Below are 26225 nucleotides of genomic sequence, written 5' to 3'. Positions count from 1 at the left end.
GGTACCAGGCAATGAGTAAGAGGATCCCAACAACGTGATTCAACGCAGAGCAGTGTCCCTAGCCACTTTGACAAGCACCATGTCTACCCCAGCCTCTGGACACTCTGGAGTTTGCCTTTGTTTAATTGTTTCTATTTATCTGAAAGGACAACAAATCATTTTTATTATTATTATATATTACTCCAGTTTATTAAATAAGTGCAGCAAGATTCACAGCACACTTTCCAACAATGTTTAAATACAGAGCTTGGGGTACAAAAGCTTTTGAAAAAAATGTATACCCTTCATATAATGTATACGATTTCTAGCACATGAATAAATACAGGGAACTAGAGCCACTGTTAACACTGCAGATCCGCAACACTCGGCGTCAACGGTCACATAAATCCGTAAACAAACTAACTAAACCATTTTCTTCAACTTGGTTATAAAAACTAGACATTCTTTTGCCGGATTTCAGCAATATATAAAAGAGGGAAGAACCTGTATGTGGTCATACCCCCCAAAAAACAAGGGGACCAAGTCATCCAATCCCCTAAGTTGTTTCTCTGAAGCTTCGATAATTACAGCAACTCTTTCAGGAAACAGAAAAACCAGAGTAAGAAACAAGGCAGGTTAAGGTCCTGTTCCGTAAGGCACTTAGATCTGTGCTGAAGAAAACTGCACTTGTGTCTTTGTCTTACAACGTGGCTGAGTTTTACAGGGAGGTTTGAATTGCTTCTCATCCTGGTATAAACATGGACATAATCTGAACAAGCTGATAACGAATGCTGTCTGACCTTAACTATATGGTTTTCGAAAAGGAAGTTGTTTCTCCTGTTTTAGACATGTGTACACTTTGAAAAACTGTCCTCTGCATTTGAAAAAGAATGGTTCAAAAAAAAAAAAAAAAAAGCATTTCTTTAAACTCAAAGAACTCAAAAGTTGAGAGCCTTTCCATAGAAAGTATCCCATCAACGGAATGTCTTGGTAAGAAGAGAAAGTCTGCGACACGCGGTTCAGTACCAGGAGCAAGGCCCGAATGGGTGTAGGGTCCTCTACTGCCACCTAGAGCCAGCCTGAGAGAGGCACACTTTCACCCTAGCCTAAGCAAGTAACACCTACAGACCAACCAGTCACCCTTTGTCCTGCCTGGGTTTTCTAGGACTTTGTTAAGGCTCTTACTTTGGGAAATAAAATTCTGCATTGCCAAATCTTTTTCAAAGCAAACATTCATAAAGAAGAAAAGGTGAGAACGGCTGGGAGGGAAACTGCTTCTGATTCCACGGAAATCTCTCTCATTCTTTGTCTTCTCTATCAATAGAGGAAGGAGTCCCCTAGACATGCCGGGGTCCGCCGCACACACCCGGCACACGCTGCAGGAGGGGTCTGCCTGGAGCCCTAGTTAGTCCGTGTTTACCGCATTTACCATGGTTCCCAAAGTGTAGTAGATCAGAAGTGATCCAAGTAAATACATTCACTTTCCTGGGGTTGCGTTCTAGAAGCATAAATTGCATGTTCTTGGGACTCAGAGCCACCTTTTGCTTTGAAAAGAATAGGATCAAGAAAAAGAAAAGGGAAATATTCTATACCTCTTATCAGAAACCGGATAAACATGCACTGGAGAAATCATTTTGAAAATGTCAAGCAAGTGCTGTCCAACAAAGCAACGAGGAAGTCCGAGGAGACAGGAAGTGTTTTAGCGAAGATGATACAAACGAAGGCTTAAAAACTGGGAATCTGAAAAACTCCACTCTTCAATACACTTGCAAGCTTTTGCTAAGCAAAACGTATTACAACCCTTAGCACGTGCAGTGTTCCTTCTTTAACCGCGGGCTTCACGCACGAATGCCGGAAGCCCATGCTGGCATGACTCCTGTAGACACAAACGGTTCCTTGAGGGCCGGCAGGTGTACACAGGGGAGCCGACCCTCTGACTCCCCAGCAGCATTTGACATTCTCCAACAACAGACGTTACTATCCTCGTTTCACAGATTGGGAAATAATAAACTTTGCTAAAAATCATCACGCAATTGACTCACATCTCCTAAGACAGAGGCTCAAGTTGTCTGAAAACGCTTCCCACCCCCACAGCCCTCGTTGGCCTCCCAAGCTAATGCATCCCACCGCCAATGCCAATAACATTGCCAATGCCGTAACAAGGCCTCCCGAAGGTCAGGCTCTAGAGGCTGAAAATCCCTGTAAGTGAAGGATCGTCCCAGAACAGGACAATTTCCCAAGGATCCGTAACCTGCACTGTCTAGACCCCGGATGAAAAGCCCAGATCTCCACTCCTGGAATTTCTTCCGTTGTCACAAGAAGTGAAATCTCCGGAGGCCCAGGAACACCACTGGACCCTCTTGGAGGCTCCCCTGCACGGTTTTGATGGGCTTTTCCAGGGCACTTGGACATTCCTGGCTATAAGCTGACTCCCATCAAGAGCTGCTCTCTCTGAAGAAAACAGCATGGTCCCGATTTCCTCGCAAGGATCCTTTAGCAAGAAACACACGTCGTGTCCGTTCTCCGTGCTGTCCAGGGGCACTTGAGCGGCAAGGCTGGTGTTGGCAGGTGCAGGGATGATGGGTGGCCAATGCCAACAGCAGCCTGAACCCACCCCGTCCCCATCTGTCGCTCACATCCCAGAATCTGCGGTGAGCCAAGCAGTGAGAGGCAGGTGATACGCAGGAGGCTGTGCTGTTCTGGAAGCCGGCTTTCTCGGGCGCAGGTCCTTTGCAGACCAGTTCTGTCATAAATCCAGTCTCTTCAACTGTTCGTAGGTCACAAAGAACTGTAGTTACAGGTTAAGGCTGACCAAGAAGATGCCATCTTTTTTTTGTTTTGTTTTGTTTTTTTGTGACAGGCAGAGTGGACAGTGAGAGAGAGACAAAGGTCTTCCTTTTGCCGTTGGTTCACCCTCTAATGGCTGCCACGGCCAGTGCGCTGCGGCCGGCACACAGCACTGATCCAAAGCCAGGAGCCAGGTGCTTCCTCCTGGTCTCCCATGCGGGTGCAGGGCCCAAGCACTTGGGCCATCCTCCACTGCACTCCCAGGCCATAGCAGAGAGCTGGCCTAGAAGATGGGCAACCGGGACAGAATCCGGTGCCCCGACCGGGACTAGAACCCGGTGTGCCGGCGCCACAAAGGAAGATGCCATCTTAACAACCCCAGTGCAAACCACACAGCTACGAACAGTGCATTAGGGCGGACCCACGCCCTGGGCTTGGGGCACAGGGACCCCAGCTGAGACAGACAAATCCCCTAGGCACATCCACACGGATTATAATGCTCCCTGATGTTGCTGGGGTAGGGAGACTCGGCAATGTTGCCTGGGAGGGTGTGCGAGGGAGAGGGCAAGCCCGAGGAAGCTCACCTCGATGGCTTCTACCAGGCAGCCTTCTGGGAAGAGAGGAGTGGATAAAGGGAAAGAAGAGAATGGCAAACAACAACAGGCCTTCTTCACAAGGCTGCCTCCTCACGGCTAAGGAACTGTCATATTGTCCCTGCGCCCGCCAGGGCCCACAGGGAGAGGGGCTGGCAGCTGGCTGCTGTCCCTCCCAGGCATGCCCTTTCTGGAATGCTGCTGCCAGCCACGCCTTGCCCAGGCTGCCTGGGCCATCGAATCAGTGCTTGGTTCTCTCTGAGATCGAAAATGCCCTCCGCCTCCAGAAGAGGGGCCAAGTAGACATCTTTATAAGCAACTAACACCCTCATGAAATTAGCAGCCACAGTGTCCTGCACAGACTTTGTGCTTCTCAGACGTAAGAGTCAGAAGAACTCAGCAGAATAAACTGTTTCTAAGTTATAATTAACAACAGGATAGTTCATATAAACAATACCCTTGGGGCCATCATTGTGACGTAGCAGGTAAAGCTGCCACCTGCAGCACTGGCATCCCACGTGGGTACTGGTTCAAGTCCCGGCTGCTCCACTTCCAATCCAGCTCCCTGTTAATGAGCCTGGGAAAGCAGTGGAGGATGGCCTAAGTGCTTTGGCCCCTGCACCCACGTGAGAGACCTGGAAGAAGCTCCTGGATCCAGACTGGCCAAGCTCCAGCCATTGTGGCCATTTGGGAAGTGAACCAGTGGATGGAAAAATCTCTCTCTCTCTCCTTCTCTCTTTGTAAACTCTGCTGTTCCAATAAAGAATAAATCTTAAAATACATATTCTTTAGCTACATTCTTTTTTATCCAAAAAAGGATACAATGATATTCCAAGGACCAAGTCTTAACCAATTTGGCCAAAACCCTTTATAGAGGGCAAAAAAACCTTCATTTTTCCATGTCTGTTAAAAGGAAAAGAAGAAAGAGTTAATTCCAACTTTCCAATTATATCAAATGCACTAATACTTATTAGCCAGACTGATCTATTTTTCTGCAAAATTAAATCTTGTTTGAAAGAAATGTCTATGAAATATTTACCCCATCTTTATTCATTAAAGGTTTCACTGTAGGTGGAAGACTAAGGTTCTTTGTTCAGAGGGTTGACTGAGCCCCACAGAGAGAGTTGACTGAGCCTCACAGAGAGCAAATGAACAGTAGCTGAATGAATACAAAATCAGATATAATTCCAGCTAAGGTCTCTGCTGCCATGTGATTTGGTCTCCTAAACAGGTCAGAAATAAAAAAGCAATGGTGGCAGAGACATCTTTCAGAGCTGTGCGGGCGCACGCACCGTTTGTTTCTCGGGGATGTTCTTATGGTTACTGTTGATCAGTGTGCCGCTGTAGATAGATTTTTTTAAGCCCTTCCCAATAACGCCCTTGTAGTGATAAATTTTAAATCCTGGAGAAGCATTCTAGTTCGATAATTTAAAATCCCCAAGTAATATCGCTTGAAAGCACCACTGTTTCTTAAGTTGTTGAGTGGAACAAAAATAAGTATCTTTGCTTCACTAAGGCAGTACTTGAAGTGCAGGATGCAGCATGAGGCCAGAGAACGGGAACCACCAAGTGGTCTCCATCCTCTGGCTCTGGGCGAGCTTGCCACCCACCCGGGAGCAGGTGGACCCAGTGACGGACGCTGAGTTGTGCACCAAGACTGACTTGCTCCTTGACAGGTGTCTGAATGAGGGATCTGCATCCTAGTTTCACTCAACAGGAAGAAGGTGTATTTAGGAAGGAGACACGGTTCTACTATGATCATAGGAAACATTACGATTTCCTCTTTCATGGCAGAGTGGGGGCGGGAGGAAAGTGAGCTTTCATTTCTCAGCATTCACCTAGATTTCATATTTATAAACTGTAGCCCCAGTGTGGCAACAATTGTGTCCCATATGTACCTCTCAGGGCTTTAGAGCATCTCTCCTCTTAGCTTCAACATCTGAGGTTAAAAAAAAAAAAAAAAGCCACACAATTCACAGCCCTGCACGCTCATTCCTTCTCACCTGTAACAGGCAGTCCAGGGTACCTGTGTAGCCAGAGCTTCTGCCATCTCGAAGGGCTCTCTGATTCATCATACGTGTTCTCACGACATCCACAGGGTTGGAGGCCAAGGCCCCCATCAGACCACAGGTGAAGCTTGAACTATGAAGAAGATGTCATTGGAAACATGGAAATGCTAACGCCCACCCAGCCACGGCAGCCACTGTCACAGGCGGGAGACACTGCCTCCCAGGACGATGTACAAGTCACATGGAGCAGCAGGAAGTAGGTCAGGGAGGAGGGCCCCAGCCAGAGCCGGCCAAATCCCTTAAAGATCTACACTGATTACTGGCTTAGAAATCCCAGCCACAGCTCAGGACAGCTCTGAGGCTCTGGGATGCCAAGGGAAAGTCCTCCCAGGATGATCTATTCCATCTATCAACCCGTAAGTAGGCACAAGTATTTCCACCCGAATCATAATCCTGTTGTTCTGAGAGATCAAAGAAAAAGATCTCTGCTTGCAAAGACAAGTTTGCCCCGATTAGTACATTTTTCAAAAATTATTTGGGAGGGAGGGAATAACAGAGAGACAGGGGGAGACAGAGAGCAAGCTCCCATCTTCTAATTCAACCCCCAAATATCTGCAATGGTTAGGACAAAGCTGAGGACAAAGTTGGCTATAATCCAGGTCTCCCACGTGGGTGGCAGGAACCCAATTGCTTGAGCCATCACTGCTATTTTTCAGGGCCTGCACTGACAGGAAGCTGGAGTTGGGAACTGCAATCGAACCCACGTGCTCTGACATGGGAAGCAGGTATATTAACTGCTAAGCTAAAGGCCCAATCCTTGACTTTAACATTGCACAATGTATACATGTATCAAATCATCACATGGTACCCCATCAATGTACAGCTTTTTTTGTATCAGTGAAACATTTTTTAAGGTTTATTTATTTTGAAAATCAGAGTTATAGAGAGAGAAAGAGAGAGACAGAGAGAGAGAGATGCTCTATCTGTTGGTTCACTCCCCAGATAGCCACAATGAGCAGGGCTGGGCCAGGAGTTTCATCTGGGTTTCCTACATGGGTACAAGGGCCCAAGCACTTGGGCCATCCTCTGTTGCTTTCCCAGGCCATTAGCAGGAAACTGGAGCAGAAGTGGAGCAGCCGGGACACAAACTGGCACCCACACGGGATGCCGGTGTCACAGGTGGTGGCTTTTCCCGCAACACCACAGCTCTGATCCTCAGTTAAACATTTTTTTTTTTTAAATGAAGACAACAAAAAGAAAGATAAGAAAAAGATCTCCCTACTGTAATGCCCACCAGGAGTCTTAGGCTCTGACTATAATTTTGGTCTCGCAAGATTACCACAGATCACACTTGGTATTGTTAAACTGAATTAAGTTTGGCCTATACGAGCCTCCATACATAACTGGCACCTGACTGAATATTTAAATAACATTCAACCCAATTTGAGAATAAACTCATAACAAGTAACTGAGTCTCAGCTGTTCATGGAATCCGAACCTTCCACCAATCACAGCCTGAAAGCTACCAAAGCATGTCCAAACGCCCAGAAAATCAGGCTATATCTACAAAGATACTCCTGAATTTACAGTGAGGTTCCATCCCAACAAACCCACCATCCGCTGAAAATATCAAGGTGAAAATGCATTTAATATGCCTATCTCGTGGAACATCATAGCTGAGCCTAGAAACTTAAACAAACTCAGAACACTTTCACCAGCCTACCATCAGGCAAAGCCACCTAACCCTGGGCCTGTGTTACAATCAAGGGTTCCATGTCGCGGGCAGTTTATAGACCACACTCAAGTAGAAAGCAGAATGGCTGTGTGAGGCTGCTTCCATTGCGAAGTGCAAACTGTGAGCGGAACCGCCGGAAGGGGCCCTCGGCACGGCTTCTCCATTTCTCTAGCTATAAATACCGCCGGCACACGTGGTGGGAAGGAGCTCTTGGAACTATTTCTGGTCCTGCATGCTACCCAGTTCAGGAACCACTCGTCTGCCCAGCTGAACTCTGTTCTTTGAATGGTATCGACTGGAGAAAGTGTCTCCGCCTGACCGGCATCCCTAACCTCTGACCACTGGATGTCAACGGTACTTCCCCACGTGGTGACAACTGCAAGTCTTGACACGTTGCCAAATGTCCTCTTGGACAAAATCGCAATCTCCAAAATGGATCAAATAAACCATGAAATATTCATACAATGTAATCATCTGGAGCTACTAAAAATAAATGAAGTCTCTAAGTACTGACTTATGGAAAGATATCTGGGGAATACTACTAAAATTTTTAAAACAGAAAGGAGAATACAAACCATGATTTTATTTAAGTTAATAAAATATACCTAGGGGATGGCGTTGTGGCAGAGCGGGTAAGGCAGCAGCCTGCAACATCAGCATCCCAGGTTCGTGTCCCAGCTACTCCACCTCTGGTCCAACTCCCTGCTAATGGCCTGGGAAAGCAGCAAAGAATAGCCCAAGTGCTTGGACCCCTGCACCCATGTGGGAGACTGGATGAAGCTCCTGGCTCCTGACTTCGGCCTGGCCGAGCACTGGCAGTTGTACCCATTTGGGGAGTGAATTGGTGGACGGAGGATCTCAATTTCTTTAACTCCTTCAAAGTAAATAAATAAATAAATAAATATGTATATATATATACACACATATATATAATATAAATGTGTAATGTACTTTTGTAGACATCTTATATACTCATAGAAAATTTCTGGAAGATATCTATCAAACTGATAACAAAGGCTACCTCTATAAAAGGTAAGGACCACTCACACTCATGCATACCTAAAACATTAATTTTTAAAAATCCATAAACATACAGGAAGTGGGTATAGACAGTGTCTCCCATCAGGCCCGAGAGAATCAGATGCTTTTTGGTGATGTCATAGACTGGCAGCTCCACGCCAACAACAATAGCCGCCCTCTGAGCTGTGAGGGACACACCCTGGGTAAAGACATTAACAAGAAAAATAATTCACATTTGCCTGCAAAGAACAAGTCTTACAAATATACCAAGGTCCACCCTACAAACTACTGTGAATTTTTATGCTTTCCTGTTGCTGGGCAGAAATGTAGAGTGACTGAACGGAAAAGACTACAGGGCGGGAACTCAAAAGTGAAATCTAATTGGGATTCTGGCTCTAACTGTACGACTTTGGGCCAGACGGTGGCCAAGGAGAAGGCGCCTCTGAGAGCCCCCGGTCTCCTTGTCACACTGAGCGCTCACACTGGGTGATCTTGGGGAACCGTGCTATGACCTGAAAAGCCACCAGGACACTAGGAGATGGCACCCCACGTCAGCTCTTGTGCACCCCACGTCAGCTCTTGCCTAAGCACGGTTTCCTTAAGAGCCAGGACACCACACAGATCAAAATGTACAACAAAAAGGGAACCCAGGCAGCTTCTCCATAGAATTCTTTCTTCAAAATGAAAATGATCAAACCAAAGGGGAGTTCAGCCTTCACTTGGTCAAAGGGCACCTCAGATTCCTGACGTGGTCCCCACATTCCCAGGTTCCAGGGGCGGAGCTGAAGGAGGAGGACGCCTTCAAGAACAGAAGATGTCGGAACTCTCCCCTTACTCCATTATGCCACTCAGATTAAAACAAATCGATGGAGACAGGAAAAAATAAAGACAGAAAGAACGGAAGAATTAAAAAGTCAGCTAAGGCCGGCGCCGTGGCTCAACAGGCTAATCCTCCGCCTTGCGGCGCCGGCACACTGGGTTCTAGTCCCGGTCGGGGCACCGATCCTGTCCCGGTTGCCCCTCTTCCAGGCCAGCTCTCTGCTGTGGCCCGGGAGTGCAGTGGAGGATGGCCCAAGTCCTTGGGTCCTGCACCCCATGGGAGACCAGGAGAAGTATCTGGCTCCTGCCATCGGAACAGCGTGGTGCGCCGGCTGCAGTGCGCTACCACGGCGGCCATTGGAGGGTGAACCAACGGCAAAAGGAAGACCTTTCTCTCTGTCTCTCTCTCTCACTGTCCACTCTGCCTGTCAAAAAAAAAAAAAAAAAGTCAGCTAAAAAGCATTCTTCAAGCTTACCTTCCACAGTCCCCTTGTCCCCTCTTGCTGGTAAATGTTGATGAAGTTGCCTATCATTCCTCCTTGGATGGTGTTGTTTTGGGCTTGCATCCGTATCTAGGGGTTATTCCAAAGACCAACATGAGAATGGACACCAGCCCACTCCTTCCTACTGATGTGCAACTCTGAAAATCCTTCAACGGCTACTGTTCCCATCCACAGAAAAAACACTGTGATGCAGATACTACCAGGATGCCACTTTACAATGTCCTCATCACACTTAATATCTGTAAGAATTGGTCCTCAGGACTCTAGAAGCTCCAAAAAGCATCTAATGAGAGTTCAAAGAATCCTCCCTACAGCAATTCATTAAGTATCAAAAAAGAAATTGGGGGCGGGGAGTGCTGTGGCATAGTGGGTAAAGCTCTCTGACTTTCCTTTTCTCTCTGTATAACTGACTTTCAAATAAATAAGTAAATCTTAAAAATAAAGAATTTTTAAGATTAATGAAGAATTTTTAAGATTTATTTATTTATTTGGAAGAGTTACACAGAGAGGGAGAGATAGAGAGAAAGATATTCCATCCATTAGTTCACTCCCCAAATGGCCGCAGCAGCCAGAGCTGGGCCAGTCCAAAGCCAGTAGTCAGGAGCTTCTTCCGGGTCTCCCATGTAGGTGCAGGGACCCAAGCACTTAGGTCATCTTCTGCTGCTTTCCCAGGTGCATTAGCAGGGCGCTGGATTGGAAGCAGAGCAATCAGGACTCAAACTGGCACTCATACAGGATGCCAGCACTGCAGGTAGCAGCTTTACCTACTACACCATAACACTGGCCCTAAAATTAATTTTTTGGAAAAGATTTTTGAGAGGGATAGAAAATAGTATAGGAGAGTACTTCAAAAAGTTCATGGAAGGGCTGGTGCTGTGGCACAGTGAGTTAAGCTGCTGTCTGCAGTGCTGGCACCCCATATGGGTGCTGGTTTGAGTCTTGGCTGCTCCACTTCTGACCCAGCTCTCTGCTAATGTCCCAGGAAAAGCAGAAGATGACCAAGTGCTTGGGCTCCTGCACCCACATGGGAGACCAGCAAGAAGCTTCTGGTTCCTATCTTCAACCTGGCCCAGCCCTGGTCCTTGAGGCAATTTAGGGAGTGAATCAGGGATGGAAGATCTTTCTGTCTTTCCTCTCTCTCTCTGTAACTCTGACTTTCAAATAAATAAATAAATCTTAAAAAAAAAAATAGCTCACTGAAAACCTGTATTCTGAAAAAATTATATATGGGTTTCCATTTTTTTTTTTAATTTTTAAATTCTTTTGATTTCATCTTTCTACAAACTTTTTGAAGTACTTGTGTATTTCCCGAAAAGGTTTATATGTAGGAAAGAGAGAAAATGATAGCAATGCTAAAGACTTAATATAATTAATAAGAGTTATCTGATGTACTTGGCAGCACTGGGCATAACAAGCATAGTTCTTAAATTAGTCTCTCCAAGTCACTTCTATTTCCAACCCGCGGGACCAAAAGGTATGCAGGCAAGCTGGCCGTGTGATGGCCACATGATGCCCATTACACGCTGTTACACTTGAACTTCACAAAGGCCATGGAATCCATGTGACCAGATTCCACCACAGACATAAAGTTGGACGCAGCTCTCTTTGCATTCTTAAGAATGAAAAGGGAGTTATCGTTAAAAACAAAATAAAACTGGTGCCCTCATTTTTGTTTAGAGAGCAAACACATCACCACGAGCTTCTAAAAGGACCCATTACTGCCACACTAATGTGGGAAATATACAGGAACTGCCTTCCTATGAGCCCTGAGATACAGTTAGGAAATTGCCAGGAGTACAGATATTCTTCTGTAGCTCTCTGACCTCAACACTGGGAAACTTGGGACAAGAGCGCCCTGTATGTCTGTGTCTCCCACGCTGCAGCTCCACTATGGGGCCTGTGTCACTGCAGGGCACCCAACATACTGCTTGTCAGAAACCCTGCTACACAGAATCTTTCCGATTTCATTAGGGTGCTACTCAGGTAGTACAAGGTAGAAGCACAAGACACAAGTTAAATAATATTGGGGGTGGGGGGGTGGGGGGATGGCGAGACATACCTTAAGAAAGCTCAAAAAGTAACTGATGCCTAATTTTTATTTTATTTTATTAGTTCATTCTTTGCCTTATTCCAAAAGGGACTGAATGAGTCTGTATGCCCAGTGTTCTTAATAAGGTCATTCTAACCTCTTGTGTCTGATTGGGGTAAGTAAATATTTTTCATTTGTAATTCCTAAAATAAAATTAACCAATAAGAAAATGCATCCAGAAATTGTCATAACTGAGCAGTCAAAATATGCATAAAGCTTGTATATTTAATGAACTTGTAAAAAAAAGGAGATTTTTCAGGGGAAAAAAAAAAAAAAGAAATTCAGCTGCATCCAAACCTGATCTTGTTGTTGTTCAACCAGCAAAACCAACGTCTCCAAAATGAACTCTTTTGAACTTATCTGTGTCAGGGGGAAATCCCCATGGTGGGCAATGAAAGTTAAAATGTCCTGGCACTTACATTAGGAACACTTTCACATACACTAAATCCATTATATTCACAGATTTCATTACCCAAATGTTGTTCTCAGTAAGAAAATGTGCTAGCAAGATCGAGAGAGCATGGCTTACTTTCAAAACATCTGTTGGATTAGCAATGGCGGAAGAGATGACTCCAGAGAGAATTCCACATATGACATTTATCAGTAGGGTTTCATCTGTAAACCAAGACATAGCATTACGCTTTCCAAACATACAGGATTCTTCCCATGAGTAACTCAAACATAGGTGTAACTCATGTATACATGACTCCTTCACTTTAAGAGAAAGATTTGTGGGGCTGGTCTTGCAGTGTAGTGGGTTGAGATGCTGCAGGCATCCTATATGGGCACTGGTTCGAGTCCCAGCTGCTCCACTTCCGATTCAGCTGCCTGGAAAGCAGCAGAAGATGGCTCAAGTGCTTGGGCTCTCTCACCCACATGGGAAATCTGGAAGAAGCTCCTGGCTCCTGGCTTCAGCCTGGCCCAGCCCTGGCCATTGTGGCCATTAGAGGAGCAAACCAGTAGATGGAAGATCTCTCATTCTGTCTCTGCCTCTCCCTTTCTCTGTAATTCTGCCTTTCAAATAAATAAATCAATCTTTTAAAAAAAGATAAATAATTGTATACTTTATGAATACATATGAATAAGCAACGTTTAAAAGATCAGAAAGCTTCAATGACTCGTATGTATTTAGTTTTAAATATTCTTAAGTACTTTCAAAGCATCTTAGCTCTTGTCCTCCCACTCTCAACTAATGGTGGCCAGTGCTCATCTCACTGTAAAAAAGACATGGAAAGATCTATGGGTGAAAATCAAGTCACAGAGCCAGCCAGACATGGGGTGTAAGAACTCAGTTCTGGGGCCAGCGCGTGGCGCAGTAGGTTAATCCTCTGCATGTGGCGCCGGCATCCCATATGGACACCAGTTCTAGTCCCAGCTGCTCCTCTTCAATTCAGCTCTCTGCTGTGGCCTGGGAAAGCAGTGGGAGATGGCCCAAGTCCTTGGGCCCTGCACCCACATTGGAGACCGGGAAGAAGCACCTGGCTCCTGGCTTCGGTTCGGTGCAGCTCCAGCTGTTGCGGCCATTTGGAGAGTGAACCAATGGACGGAAGACCTTTCTCTTTGTCTCTCCCTCTCACTGTCTGTAACTCTACCTCTCAAATAAATAAATAAAATCTTAAAAAAAAAAAAAAAAAAAAAAAGAACTCAGTTCTGAATACCAAGAAATCAGCTGGACAGAACAGTGACAACATATTCTCCAGAGCAGGCACTTTGCAGATGCCACAACTGACTGAGCTGTTTGTGGTCATGGCCCTGATAAGTGTTGCTCACCTCAATTCAGCTGATAACTGACCTGCCCTTGTTTCCCTCAATGTTTATTTCTTTTCTTCTACTTGAAAGGCACAGTGAGAAAGGCAGAGATAGACACAGAGATCTTCCACCTGATAGTTCACTCTCCAAACAGCCAGCGCTGGGCCAGGCCAATCAGAAGCCTGGAACACCATCCAAGTCTCCCTCACCAGGGGCAGTGGCACTTGGGACATCATCTGCTGCCTCCCAGAAGGCACTGAGACGCTGGATCAGAAGCAGAGCAGCGAGGGCTCACACGGGCACCCTGACATGCGATGCAGGCATCCAAGCAGCAGGTGCAACGCCTACCCCCTCCCACACACACTCACAAAGCAGCAGTGAAGTCACAGCAAGCTGAACACCCTGCTCTGAAATCGCTTGATAAAGACAGCCCCCCTGCTGTCTGCTCACCTTCAGGGCGTTCAACAAATAATCGCTTCAGGCTCTGGTAAGTGCCTATCTTGATGGTGCCATAGGAAGCCTGGCGCAACATGGCTGGGGCGATCCTGTCAAACCAAGCGCAAAGGGACAAGGACAATCTCAACCTCAGACTCCTCCAGACGGCCCACAGAGTGCCTTCCACAATCAGACTGCACGGATATGGGTCTATCACAACTCAAAATCCAGTGAGAGAACAGTGGAGTTTGCATGAATTATTAGTGCGCTCAGTGAAAGCTCCGCCCCCCACCCGCCCACTGCTTACACCCCCTCCATGAAGACACAGTGCACGAGGAGTCCGAGTGCCCATTCAGTGAAAAGGCATGGGCTTCCCTTCCCCAGAAAAGTACCTCCCGTGTCACCTCCCACCTCCTGGGGTTCACCCTGTTCCCTCAAACTTTCCCCATTGCAATACGGAAGCAAGCAAGCTCAAAACAGAACCAGGAAAAACAAGCCAGCTTTCTCCATCCCATATGCCCCTCCTGTGACACTCCAACCCCACGCCCACCACGCCCACGCAATCTGGGATCCTTGCAGTGCCCTCCCTCAAAGCTCCCCTCAAGGAAGTGACCAGCTGACACCTCTATTGCTAATCAAATGACACCTTTCAAGGAGTAGCTCATTTAGCCTCTGTGCAGTATCTGCTCAGGCCCCCTGCGGCTGTCTCCTCCCAGATTTGCGGTGACATCACCTTCTCCACTTCTGAATCCTGTGTCCTCCAGGGACCCCTTGCTCCACACTCTCTCTGGGCAGCTCATCTACTCCCAGGGCTTCTACTTTCATCTAAAGATGGGCAGGCAGGCAACTCTTACATTGGAAATCTTGTCAATCCTACTTCTTGAAACCCTGCAGCAGCTTCTGTCTGCTACAGGCAATAGAAAACGCCAATGCTTACAGGAATCAGGTGGAAGCCATGAGCGAGTGAGGGTCTAACTGTATACACACATACATGATGTGAGTGAGGCCTTTCATAAACTGGAGAAAACATCCTTGACTCCCGCTACGGTTGTCATAAATGAATGAGTGAAAGTCTTCCTCAAAGGAAACCCAGATTTTATGACAATTTCTCATTTTTAAAATGACACAACTAGAAGCCAAAAACCTTCTAAGATGGTGAGTCCATGCGGGTGCTGTGCACCCAGGCTGGGACCAGCAGTGGACTGGAGGTGATCAAGATGCTTAGCATGGTGGGGCTGTCCCTGTCCCAACTGCTATGAACACTCCAGTTCCATCCCTTGCTTCTTGTCAACTCCCATACTACACCCAGGCTGAATTACCTGTAGTTCCTAAAATGGTCCGTGTTCTCTGGCATATACTGCTGGCTCTGTCTGAACATAGCTCCCCTCTAATCTCACCTGGCTGACGATTCTTGATCCTTCAAGATCTGATCCAGTGCCCCCTGGACTGACCTCGTTCCTGAAAACGCACCCACCTCAATTTCCCACCCCCAAGTCTGGGACTGAGGTCCTCTCTCTACCAGACTCTAGTACCTATCAGCTCCCTCAGAACCCCGTTTACACGCGTGCAGCCCCTACTAAGCATGGTTCCTTAAGATGGTGTGCTGCAGCTGATTGCTGCTTAGCCTCCCAGATTCACCCTCACCCTTCCCTTGTGCCCTGAGAGAGTGACACCCAAGGCCTACATCACCCACACTCCCCCACCAATTGACTTCCGTGTGGGTTCAGTCAGTTGGAGAAGGAGGGAGGGAGGAAGAAGATAGTGGGTGTTGTTTTCTTTCCCTGGGCACTCCCAAAGCATCCCTCAACAACCCTATGGCAAACCATGGGAATTCAGAACAGCTATAGCAAAGGGTTGTTTTCAAAGAATGACAAACTGAATTAACAGGATGTTCTTAAAACAAATGCAATCTTTGTTTTGTTGTCTGCACTCGAACATAATAAAAACATGGTTCCCCCAGAACATTCACTAAATGAAATCTGTATTTAAAAAATAAAGTTGGAAGTATGTATAGGTGACGAACCCACCCTAACTGCTCTGATCAAATATACCCCAAACCTTTGCTTTTTCCTCCGTGAAGTCTGAGTCTTAAGGCTAGCCACCAGCAGGGGTCAACAGGGATACAGATGTAGCAGGTCTACTCACCCCGAGTAGAGCGCCTTGAGCCCTTCCTCTCGGCCTATCCTCACCAACGCGTGCAGCATCCCTCGATATCGAATCTCTCTGAAGTTTGCATCGTTCGTCTGGCCTTGAATCTGGAGCCTCGTCTTGGTTAAATCAATTGGAAATGTGCCTTAAAATTTTTAAAGAAGAAATATTTCACTACATAAAGGCAAGTGATACATGAAGTTCATGGAGGAAGCAGTCACACTGTGAATCAAGAAATGGTAGACATTGCGAAATTTTTCCTATTAATAAAAACAGGGGGACCAAAAGATGCACAAAAGCAAAAAGGAAGCATAAACCTGTTTTCTTTTTTTTTTTTTTTTTTTTTTGACAGGCAGAGTGGACAGTAGAGGGAGACAGAGAGAAAGGTCTTCCTTTTGCCATTGGTTCACCCTCCAATGGCCGCCGCGGTAGGCGTGCTGCGGCCGGCGCACCACGCTGTTTCTATGGCAGGAGCCAGGTGCTTCTCCTGGTCTCCCATGGGGTGCAGGGCCCAAGCACTTGGGCCATCCTCCACTGCACTCCCTGGCCACAGCAGAGAGCTGGCCTGGAAGAGGGGCAACCGGGACAGGATCGGTGCCCCGACCGGGACTAGAACCCGGTGTGCCGGCGCCGCAAGGCGGAGGATTAGCCTGTTAAGCCACGGCGCCGGCCAACCTGTTTTCTTTCCTTTGGATTTTTATATACGTGATCTTATTCTACATAGGATTTCAGAAGGCTGCCTTGCTGTTCAAAGAAGATACATACAATGATTTTTTTAATTATTTATTTATTTGAAAGTCAGAGAGAGAGAGAGAGAGAGAGAGATATCTTCTATGCACTGGTTCATTCCCCAAATGTCAGCAATGGCCAGGACTGGTCCAGGCCGAAGCCAGGAGCCTGGAACTCCATCTGAGTCTCCCACACGGGTGCAGGGCCCAAGGACCTGGGCCATCTTCCACTGCTTTCCTAGGTGCATTAGCAGGGAGCTGGATCAGAAGTAGAGCACCTGGGACTCAAACTGGCGCTCACATGGGATGGCGGAGTCATAGGCAGAGGCTTTACTCAGTGCACCACAGTGCTGGCCCCCATGGAATGATTTATACAAACAGGAAATCCACTTAAAAACATATGCTACTACTTGGTAACTATGTGAAGGCTAAAATTGGGTTCAATATAAAGGAATAGAGGTAAAGAAGTTCACTTTCTAAAGTGGCTTACATAACAGTCTAAAATGAAATCTGGGTCTATTGTTGTAGCACAGTGAGTTAAGCCAACACCTGCAAAAAAGGCATCCCATGAGCATCGGGTCAAGTCCCAGCTTCTCCACTTCCAATCCAGCTCCCTGCTAATGCGCCTGGGAAAGCAGTGGAAGATGGCCCAAGTCCTTGGGCCCCTGCCACCCACGTGGAAGTTCTTGGCTCCTGGCCCCTGTCACCCATGTGGGAGTTCCTGGCTTCTGGCTTCAACCTGGCCCAGATCCAGCTGTTGCAGCCATTTGGGGAGTAAACCAGCAGATAGAAGATCTCTGGTCTCTCTTTATCTCTGCCTTTCAAATAAATAAATAAGTTATTTAAAAACTAAAATAATCTGACAAAGCAAGTAAATATGTCTACTATAGTACCTAAAAGTCCACCCAAATATGTAAAACCCAATGTCACACAGAAAGTCCGATTCACTGTGTCCATGGAAGAGCCCACCAGCACACAGAGTCGAAGCCTTGACCCTCACCCTGGTCCCCATGGGCTCCTCGGGCATCTGTCCCAGCTCAGCAGCAACTGAGTTCTGGAAGCAGTGCAGTGTCCAGCCTCACACTGGGCACTCGGAGGCTTCCCAATCAATGTTTGTTGAAGAAATGATTCCAGAGAATAAACAAACCCAGGAACAGATAGGATCCGAGATGAACCTGACCGACGAGGAAGTCACACATAGGTTGTGGCCAGTGTACCCAATTAGAGAGTGACTCCACAGTCACAGTCAACCGCACCCGGCTCAGGCAAGACCCCAGAGTGTCCCAATCTCTTGACAGCCAAATGCATAAACGGGTGGGGAGTGGGGGGGGAGGGGGCCGCGGCAAGCCAGAAATGATGCACGAGGATTTTGTTTGGTCCATAGACCCAACTTTCTCTCCCACTGAACTCTGAGCCCCAACCTGCTACTGGGTCACCCAAATGACTATTTTGTCTTAAAAACAACACCCAAAAAAAGACATTTTAGAATTCTGAGATTGCTTCACAAGCTCCCGTTCTGCACTTGAACTGCTTTTACATCAAGGGCAAAATCGCAGGCTGAAATTCCAACAGCCTCCCACGCAGTGGGCAGAGGGGCTCCTTACCGCATTCGGCCGTGATGGAGGCCAGCCCTCCATATACAAATGGCTTCCAGTTGAGGGCTGACATGTTCCCACTGTCGCTTTCCTCTTTGATTTATGCAAACATCGCCTCCAGCATGGCTCTTCCTGGACACAAAAGGAAGGGGTTTCACATTTAGGATTTCGCACACAAGCAGCTGCTTCTCTCAACTCTTGCCTTAGGTTTGATTTCGGAAGTGGTTTCAGATACAAGCATTGCAATCCACCCCCCACCCCAAAGGAAGCCTCAACTTCCCTTAGCACCCAAGGCCCAAACCAGCTCTTTCTATTGTCCTATTACCAGTGGCCTCAATTGTCACTCAGGCCTTAAAGAGTAATCTCTGTGCTGAAACCCTGATAAGTGTGCATGCACTCCGTGTAGGGAGCCAGGGTGCCGGAGGCTTTCTGGGTAGTCTGTGTTATCTTCAATCTGTTCTTATGCAACAAATATTTGCCATTCATTTGACATTGTCTTAGTGAGTCCAGACCAGGAGGCAATGCATTCCACAGATGCACTGACACAGAAAAATGTTGCAAACCCTTGTGGCAAGGCAAAAATGAACTTCAAGTTGCCATGATCTACTTGGAGCTCACACTCTGTGAATGTGGGCTCTCTTCTGGCCGTCTTGAATGTGGGCTCTCTTCTGGCCATCTTCTGTTACTAGCTGGGAGGCAGCCTAGCATGATGGAAAGAGGCAGACTTTGGTCGGAGCCACACACTTTCTCCCTAGGGGAATTCTTGCTAACCTCCAAGTTTAGGTTCAAAGCCAGAATCACCAGAACAGACACTTGGCCTAGTGGTTAAGACATCAAACTCCCACATCGGAGCACCTGGTTTGATTCCCAGCTTTGCTCCCAACTCCAGCTTCCAACCAATGCAGACTCTGGCAGCGATGATGGCTCGTGGGTTTCTGTCACTCAGATAGGAGATCTGGTTTGAGCTCCAGGTTCTCAGGTTTGGCACGGCCCAACCTGTGGCCACTGCAGGCATCTAGAGAATGAACCGCTGGATGAGAGTACCAGCCCCTCCCCCCAGTAAATCTGTAGAAAAACCATCACAGAAGCCAGCACAACCTTGCAAAACAGCTCACTTTTATTCACTGAGCTAAATAAAATGCCTACCTTTGCCTACTGTGGGGATTAAATATTATAAAGACAGCCAATGAACACCATCCATCCTCCTTTCCCTTACCCACTGTGACAGTACTCACTGGCACCACAGCCCAGGCCCTCCATGCTCATGTGTTCTGTGGATCTCTGGGACTTGAACTGGAAACTCTGGCCTTGTATCCATCACCAGGAAACACATGCAAATCAATCTACTTCTGAGTATGCTATCAGCTGTGACTATTGTTGGCTTAAAGTGAATTTCGAATATTCTAGAGTCAGTATTGGCAAGCAATATGCCCAGTGCTTTTACTATGCATGTGCTTAGGGAGTTCCCAAGTCTACTTTTCCCAGGAAGCGACAACCTGTGGAAGTGACCTTCACAAGTCACCACTGCCTAGAACGGAGTTCTCAACAGGCCAAGGAGCTCGTTAAAGCTAAGAGAAAACACAAGAAACCCAGAAATCCCTGGATTAAATCTACCAATAGCTATTCCTTATTTACAAATGTTAACCAAATTCAGAGGGGTCACAAATGAATAAGGTAGAAGGCTTCTTAGATATGGAACTTGAAAATCATATTTTTTAAAAAAGATTTATTTATTTATTTGAAAGGTGGAGTTACAGAGAGGCAGAGGCAGAGACAGACAGAGATCTTCCATCCACTGGTTTACTCCCCAAATGGCTGCAACAGCTGGAGCTGGGCCTATCTGAAGCCAGAAGCCTGGAGCTTCTTCTGGGTTTCCCACACAGGTGCAGGGGCCTAAGGTCTTGGACCATCTTCTATTGCTTTCCCAGGCAATAGCAGAGAGCTGGATTGGAAGTGGAGCAGCCAGGTCTTGAACCGGCGCCCATATAGGATGCCAGCACTGCAGGTGGCACCTTTACTGGCTACGCCACAGCACCGGCCCCAATCATATGGTTTTATGTAGCAAACTCTGGCCCTCCCAACAATCATCTCATCTACCTATTATCCTTGAAAACAGTTAACAACACCTATACTTAACTCTTAGCTTTAACAAATTCCTAACTAATCTGATGATTAACACTATAAGTTAGGAAAACACATTATTAATAGAGACAATCATTTATTTACTAACCAGTAATACCTTTCCCAGCCCTCTCTTGGATTTTGCTGATTGTCAAGTTAAAAAGCAAAATAATAACTACATAACAGTGGCATGTGGAAGTACTGACACCAACAAAATGTTCTCTGTAAGTGATTTCAGTGGACTCCCCCACAAGTCTGGGATAACAGGAAGACAGTTACTGCCATCCTCACAGATTAGGACACCCAGTGTCACCCCCTGCCAGGCCACACGGCTGACAACTCCAAGCGTCCTGAATGCAAGTGCAGAGTTCTTCCTGCTGCCACCTGAGGTTGTGCACTATTATAAAGAAGTGGGGCATGGAGATTTTTTTTAGAATCCACAGAAGGGTGTGATGACTAGTAATGTTCTGTTAATTTTAAGGAGAAATATTACCAAGCAAAATCAAAAAGCATACTGGTAGGAGAATGTATCTTATAAACACTAAAAATGTACTTAATAAAGGAGAAAAAAACATTAAGAGAAAATATAGAAGCCAGCGTTGTGGCATAACAGGTTAAGCTGCCACCTGCAAAGCTGGCATGCCATATGGACACTGGTTTTGTTACCGGTGAATGGCAGGGTTCTCGTCTTCGCGCAAGAAAGAATTCAGGCGTGAGACAGAGTAGTGGAAAGTAGAAGTAGCAAAGTTTATTAGGGTAGGGACATCCGTAAGGACGGATGGGCACCTCTCCAGACAGGACCTGAGAGAGAGTGCGCAGTCGCTCGGACTGCGGGGAGGAGCAAGGTTACATGGTTGAGTGGAAAGAATACACCTGGGCAGGCCAGGCGGGCGGATCAGCATGGAGGCAGAGGACTGAGTGCACAGTCCGGTTGAGGCTGGGGTTTTTTAAGGAGATGGGTCTTGCTTCCCCACCTCTGCTCCTCTTGGAACAAAGGGCTTTTTGGATGTAAATAGAAAAATTCTATCTGAGTTTTCTCCCTGAAGTTATCAGAAAGGGGGAAGTCTGGCTGGCACCTGCACCACCACTCCCCCCTTAGAGGAAGGGCAGGGAGGGCATTTGAAGTGCAGATACTGGGCTGCACCTGGAAGGTTATCAGGAAGAAGGGGCGGGGACCCCCACCTGGCAGGTTATAGGGTAGGAGACAGGGCAGGATTCAAACACTGGGCTGCCCCTGAAACATTATCAGGATGACTTTGAGATGCAGATGCATATGCTGGACATAGATGTCTTTTTTTTAGGCCTTTGTCACACACACATAAGCTCATATCTGACTTCCTACCTAACAGTTTGAGTCCTGGGTGCTTCATTTTTGATCCTGCTTCCTGCTGATGCACCTGGGAAAGCAGTGGAAGATGGCCAAGTGATTGGGCCCCTGTACCCACGTGGGAGACCTGGAAGAAGCTCCTGGTCCTGGCTTTGGCCTGGTCCAGCCTTGGCTGTTGCAGCTGTTTGGGGAGTGAACAAGTAGATGGAAAATCTCTCTCTCTAACTCTGCCTTTCAAATAAATAAATAAATATATTTTTTAAAAAATATAATATTTAGAAGATAGGCAGTCTAAACAATAATTCACTTTTCCAACAAATAGTACATAAAAATAGTTCATATTTTTTTCCAGAATTTACTGAGGCGAAAATCACATAACATAAAACAAATGATTTTGAACAATTCAGAGGCACTTAGTACATGGTCTATCATGTTCCCCAACATTGCTTCCATTTGCCCTTCCTCATGCCCTCATATATGACTTTTAATTTAACTTGGGGGTGTGATATTTGCCTCAAGCACCAGTGTGGAACACAGGATTCCTTATCAGGCCTTCAGCCAGGTGAATCGATTCTTAAAATACAGACACCAGGGCCCCGCCCCCAGCCCCTCTCCCCTCTTCCCCATCCCAGTGAATGAGGATCTCCAGGGTGCAGCCCAAGCACCTGGGTTGTTCCTGAGTTAATAAACAACAGCCACTTCCTGCCACGGGAAGCTGCAGTCACTTAAATCGTGTTTCAAGCAGTTAATTTTCAATGCTGACATTAAAGTTGATTCTTCTTTCTATTTATCTAATTTAGCAGTGATTTTTTTCCTACTACATATTGAAAGGCAAACACACAAACCTTAAAAGATATTCTTCTAAATGCCAGCCAAAAAAACCCATGGGAGATGGGATTCTAATTGATATTTAATTGTAAAAAAGTTTAACCACCATACTGTCATATGACTCATGTCATCTCACTGATTAACTTCCTAGTTTTCTGCCACTACTTCTATTTGTTTTGCTAGTTTAGTTTTAATGAGTTTCCACTACGGTTTCCTCTGACAGTTTTAATATTACATTTTTAATGAGATTAAAACCCAAGGCTCTTAGTTAATACCTACATGCAGTCAACTAGAGCTCCAAATGGCCGTGGACTTGCCTCCTCATAGTTTTTGTGGCTCACAAACCCAGCAGTGTCTAGCCAGATGTGCCACCTAAGTGAAACTCACCTTCCACAAATGAGTGTGCACCCGAGATCAGCAGCCTGCACCCCCAGACTCTAAGAAAGTGCTTCCTTCCTAGTCAATGCACCACTTTTCGACTCTTCCACTTTCCTTTCCAAATGCTAGCACTGGATTCCCTGAACAGGTAAGACCACTGGGCCTTCCCAGGTGAATGTCTGCTCAGTTAAAGAAACAATCACTTGGCTTAAGCCTGAACCAGAGAGCTGGGGAGTTGGACAAACATCCAAACAAAAGGTGCAGGTGAAGACTGGCCTGGGGGAGCCGGTGTCCGCCAAGCTCCAGCAAGCTGCCCCTCTCCAGGGTTCATTGATCCCAGGCTGAAGTCTCTGTTTGGTCAACTAACATTTTGTTTTGCGGCCCTCTTTGGAAGCAGTCCCCTTACACACATTCCTATACTTCCAAGCACAGTTTTCTGGAAACATTCCAATTCTAGCTACTGATGTGCCGAGACTGACAGCCCAAGGCAATCAGAGATTCACATGGCCCTGGCGGTCACCTTGGCCGGCAGCATCTCAGCCCCAGATCCAGGCAAGGGAGGACCTGGGGGGGCGGAGCTTCTAGATAGCTTCCCACTGGGCACCCTGCATTATGAACACAATCCTAACAACACACACTGTCACCGCTGAATACGTGGCACCGGGCATGACCATACATTTCTACACAGGCTTTCTAAAAGCCTATGAAATAGATATGGTTACTCCCATTTCACGGATGAGGCAACACTGCTTCCCAAAGGAACAATGACTTTTTCCGGTCCCAGCTGCGCAGTGTTCAAACCAAGGTCGCTTGGTCTTCCCTCCACGTGGTCCTGTGCAGCCAAGCACTACCTTCCAGATGCTGTCAGGAAAGACTGGTGGGTGGGTGGGTACAGAATCCTCCACATCTGGAATAAATGCAGGATTTTTCCACTGTCTACATGAAACTGTTTTCTGGGTGAAAATGCTACACAGGAAGGATTCCCCTACACTTACCACACAGGCTAAGTTACCCACCCTCTCTCTACGTCCTCTCTTCCACTGTTACTTGGTGATGGAACTTTCCTTTGCATACATTCAGTCTGGCTGCAAGTTCGTATCTGCCTCCTCTGTTCTGCACCCTTTCCCTTACACTTGGTATGTTGTTCTCTGATCTCATTTGTACAGCTGTGAAGAGAGGTAATTAAACAGTATTTGCTCTGGGTACTTCGGAACGCTTTCCAAGTTCCTCCCAGGTAACTGTTCATAAATTCTCTCAATTACCTGGCGTTCCCTTTCCAGCCTGTAAACTAGCCTCATACATCTTCGTCCCCTGCCGACAGCCCTTTCACGAACTTTTCCCATTTCCTATTCTTTTTAAAGGTGCAGAACGAAGACTAAGCTCATCACGGACTTGAAGAGAAACGTGGGGCTGAAAAGGAACCTTAGAAATCGGACTTCACTTGAATGCACCGAGCCCACGGTCACAAGGTTTGGCAGCAGCAAAGCCAGGACCAAACCTGCACTTCACCAGGGGAACGGAGGCAGAATCTGCACTGCGGTTCCGACCCTGTTCGGCTCTCTGGCGCAGGGGCATTAAGGCTGATCGCTGCAACTGCTGTACGGGAAATCTTATAACCCAGAAAGCCCTTGGAGCCAGAGCTACAGGAACTTCCCCAGCACACTCATTGGACCCATTCTCAAGAAAGGAAGCCAACCCGGCACGCGGATGGGCGCTTCAAAGCGCAGCGCGCCGCCAGCGGCCAGCCCGTGGCAGGGATGCGCGGGCAGGGAAGCCGCCGCCGGGGCTCCCTCGGGCACAAACGCCCAGATGCAGGAGCGGGAGTCGCGCCGGCATCCCAACGCCTGGGGAACAGGAATCACCGCCCACTACCCACAGCGGTGCTTGAGGGGCCGGCCCACCCGAGGCGGCAGCAGCCCGAGGAGCTGGGCCCGGTCCCCGGAACGTCGCGCCCCCTGAGCCCGGCCCTGCACGCGAACCAGAGCCCGCGCCACCAACGACATCGCCCGCCGTCGGGTTCCCGGCGCCGCGGAGCAAGCAAGGCGGGCGAGAGCAGCCATGGGTCAGGGACTTACCCGGCGGCAGAGGCCCTGCTCCGCCCTTTTCCAACCCTGGCTCGGCTGCGGCCTGCCAAGAAGGTGGCACAGGAGGTGGAAAAAGGGCCGCCGAGTGGCGCGGGTGGCCCAGGGGCCCACTCGTGGCTCCGCCCAGGCCCCCTGGCCCGCCCACCACCTCGACTCCCATTGGTCTGAGTCGGCCTGGCCCCGCCCGGGACACGCCCCTTATCCGCGCTAGCCGGCCGCGGAGGGGTGGTTCGCCCAGGTCCCGCCCCTGCCTCAGCCTCAGCTGCTATTGGCCAACGCCGGCACATCCCCGCCCAGGGCACGCCCCCATCCGCCGGCCGCAGAGGGGCGGGGCCGAGAGAAACTCCGACGCACGAGGGAGGAAATGACCTGCAACTCCGGGATGCCTCTACCGCCCCGGGTCTCGGGTCTGCTGTGTAGAAAAACTTGGGGAACGCCCCGAGAGCCACGGACCGGGAGCTTTCTCAGGGGGTGGTTCTCCATGTCCTCGCGAACCTCCAAAGTGGGAAGGATGTAAGTTTGCACTTACATTTAATAACCCAGCTTTGGGTTTGAAAATGTACACGCCCTTCAGAATACTGGAACACCCATACTTCTCACAGTAAGCAATCTGAGTGTCCAGATTCACCAAACGCTAACGTTTTGCAACATTTGTGTTCTCTTTCACTGTATAGTTTTCCCCCCTGAACCAGGGGAAACTTACAAATCATCCTGGGTCACCCCTAGATGCCTAACCATTATCACACACAAGATGTTACAGTTTGATAGTGCTAGATTTGTCATTTTTATTGGCCTCAATTTCAGAGTTATCTTCATAATTTTATAATTTCTAAATAATGTTATCATTGAATATGAAGCATTCATGTGGTTCAAGATCAAAGCGTGCAAAATTTACTCAGAGAAACCTCGCACCCATTCCTATTCCTGTACTCCATATCCACTCAGCCCTGCCAGTAGCCATCAGTAATCATCAGCTGTCCCCTGTCAGTAACCATCATTTGTTTCTAAGTTATTCTTCCTTCTCTCTCCAGACTATATACGAGCATATATGTATTACCTATTGCTGTACGACAGATTACCCAAAACTTAGCAACTTAAAACCACGGCCCTTTAGTATCTCAGTTTAGGTCAGAAACCCGGGGATGGTTCATGTAGGGGTCCCACAGGCCGCAATCGAGGTGTCGTTGGAGTGCTGCTATCTCAAGGCTGGACTGGGGAGGATCCACTTCCCAGCTCAGTCAGTCGGCTGTTGGCAAGCTGCAGGTCCCCACTGACTGTTGGCTGATGCCTGAGGGCGC

General features: G+C 47.5%; 1 protein-coding gene across 1 annotated transcript; it reads right to left on the bottom strand.

The window, feature by feature from the left end:
• Positions 1-158: 158 nt before the first annotated feature.
• On the bottom strand, positions 159-25036 carry SLC25A30 (solute carrier family 25 member 30). The gene is made up of 10 exons (XM_062194161.1): positions 24919-25036; positions 18199-18321; positions 15864-16011; positions 13734-13828; positions 12064-12149; positions 9419-9514; positions 8198-8322; positions 5363-5501; positions 4182-4262; positions 159-2767 (listed from the first exon to the last, which is right to left on the bottom strand). Exons 2-10 carry the CDS (start codon positions 18260-18262, stop codon positions 2726-2728), a joined length of 876 nt encoding a protein of 291 aa, XP_062050145.1. The 5' UTR covers positions 18263-18321; positions 24919-25036; the 3' UTR covers positions 159-2725.
• Between the last annotated feature and the right edge of the window lie 1189 nt (positions 25037-26225).

The sequence above is a fragment of the Lepus europaeus genome, chromosome 6 (assembly GCF_033115175.1).
Source record: "Lepus europaeus isolate LE1 chromosome 6, mLepTim1.pri, whole genome shotgun sequence".
NCBI classification, from domain to species: domain Eukaryota; kingdom Metazoa; phylum Chordata; class Mammalia; order Lagomorpha; family Leporidae; genus Lepus; species Lepus europaeus.
Note: the sequence above shows the minus strand (reverse complement) of the source record. Positions and strands in the feature narration are given on the sequence as shown.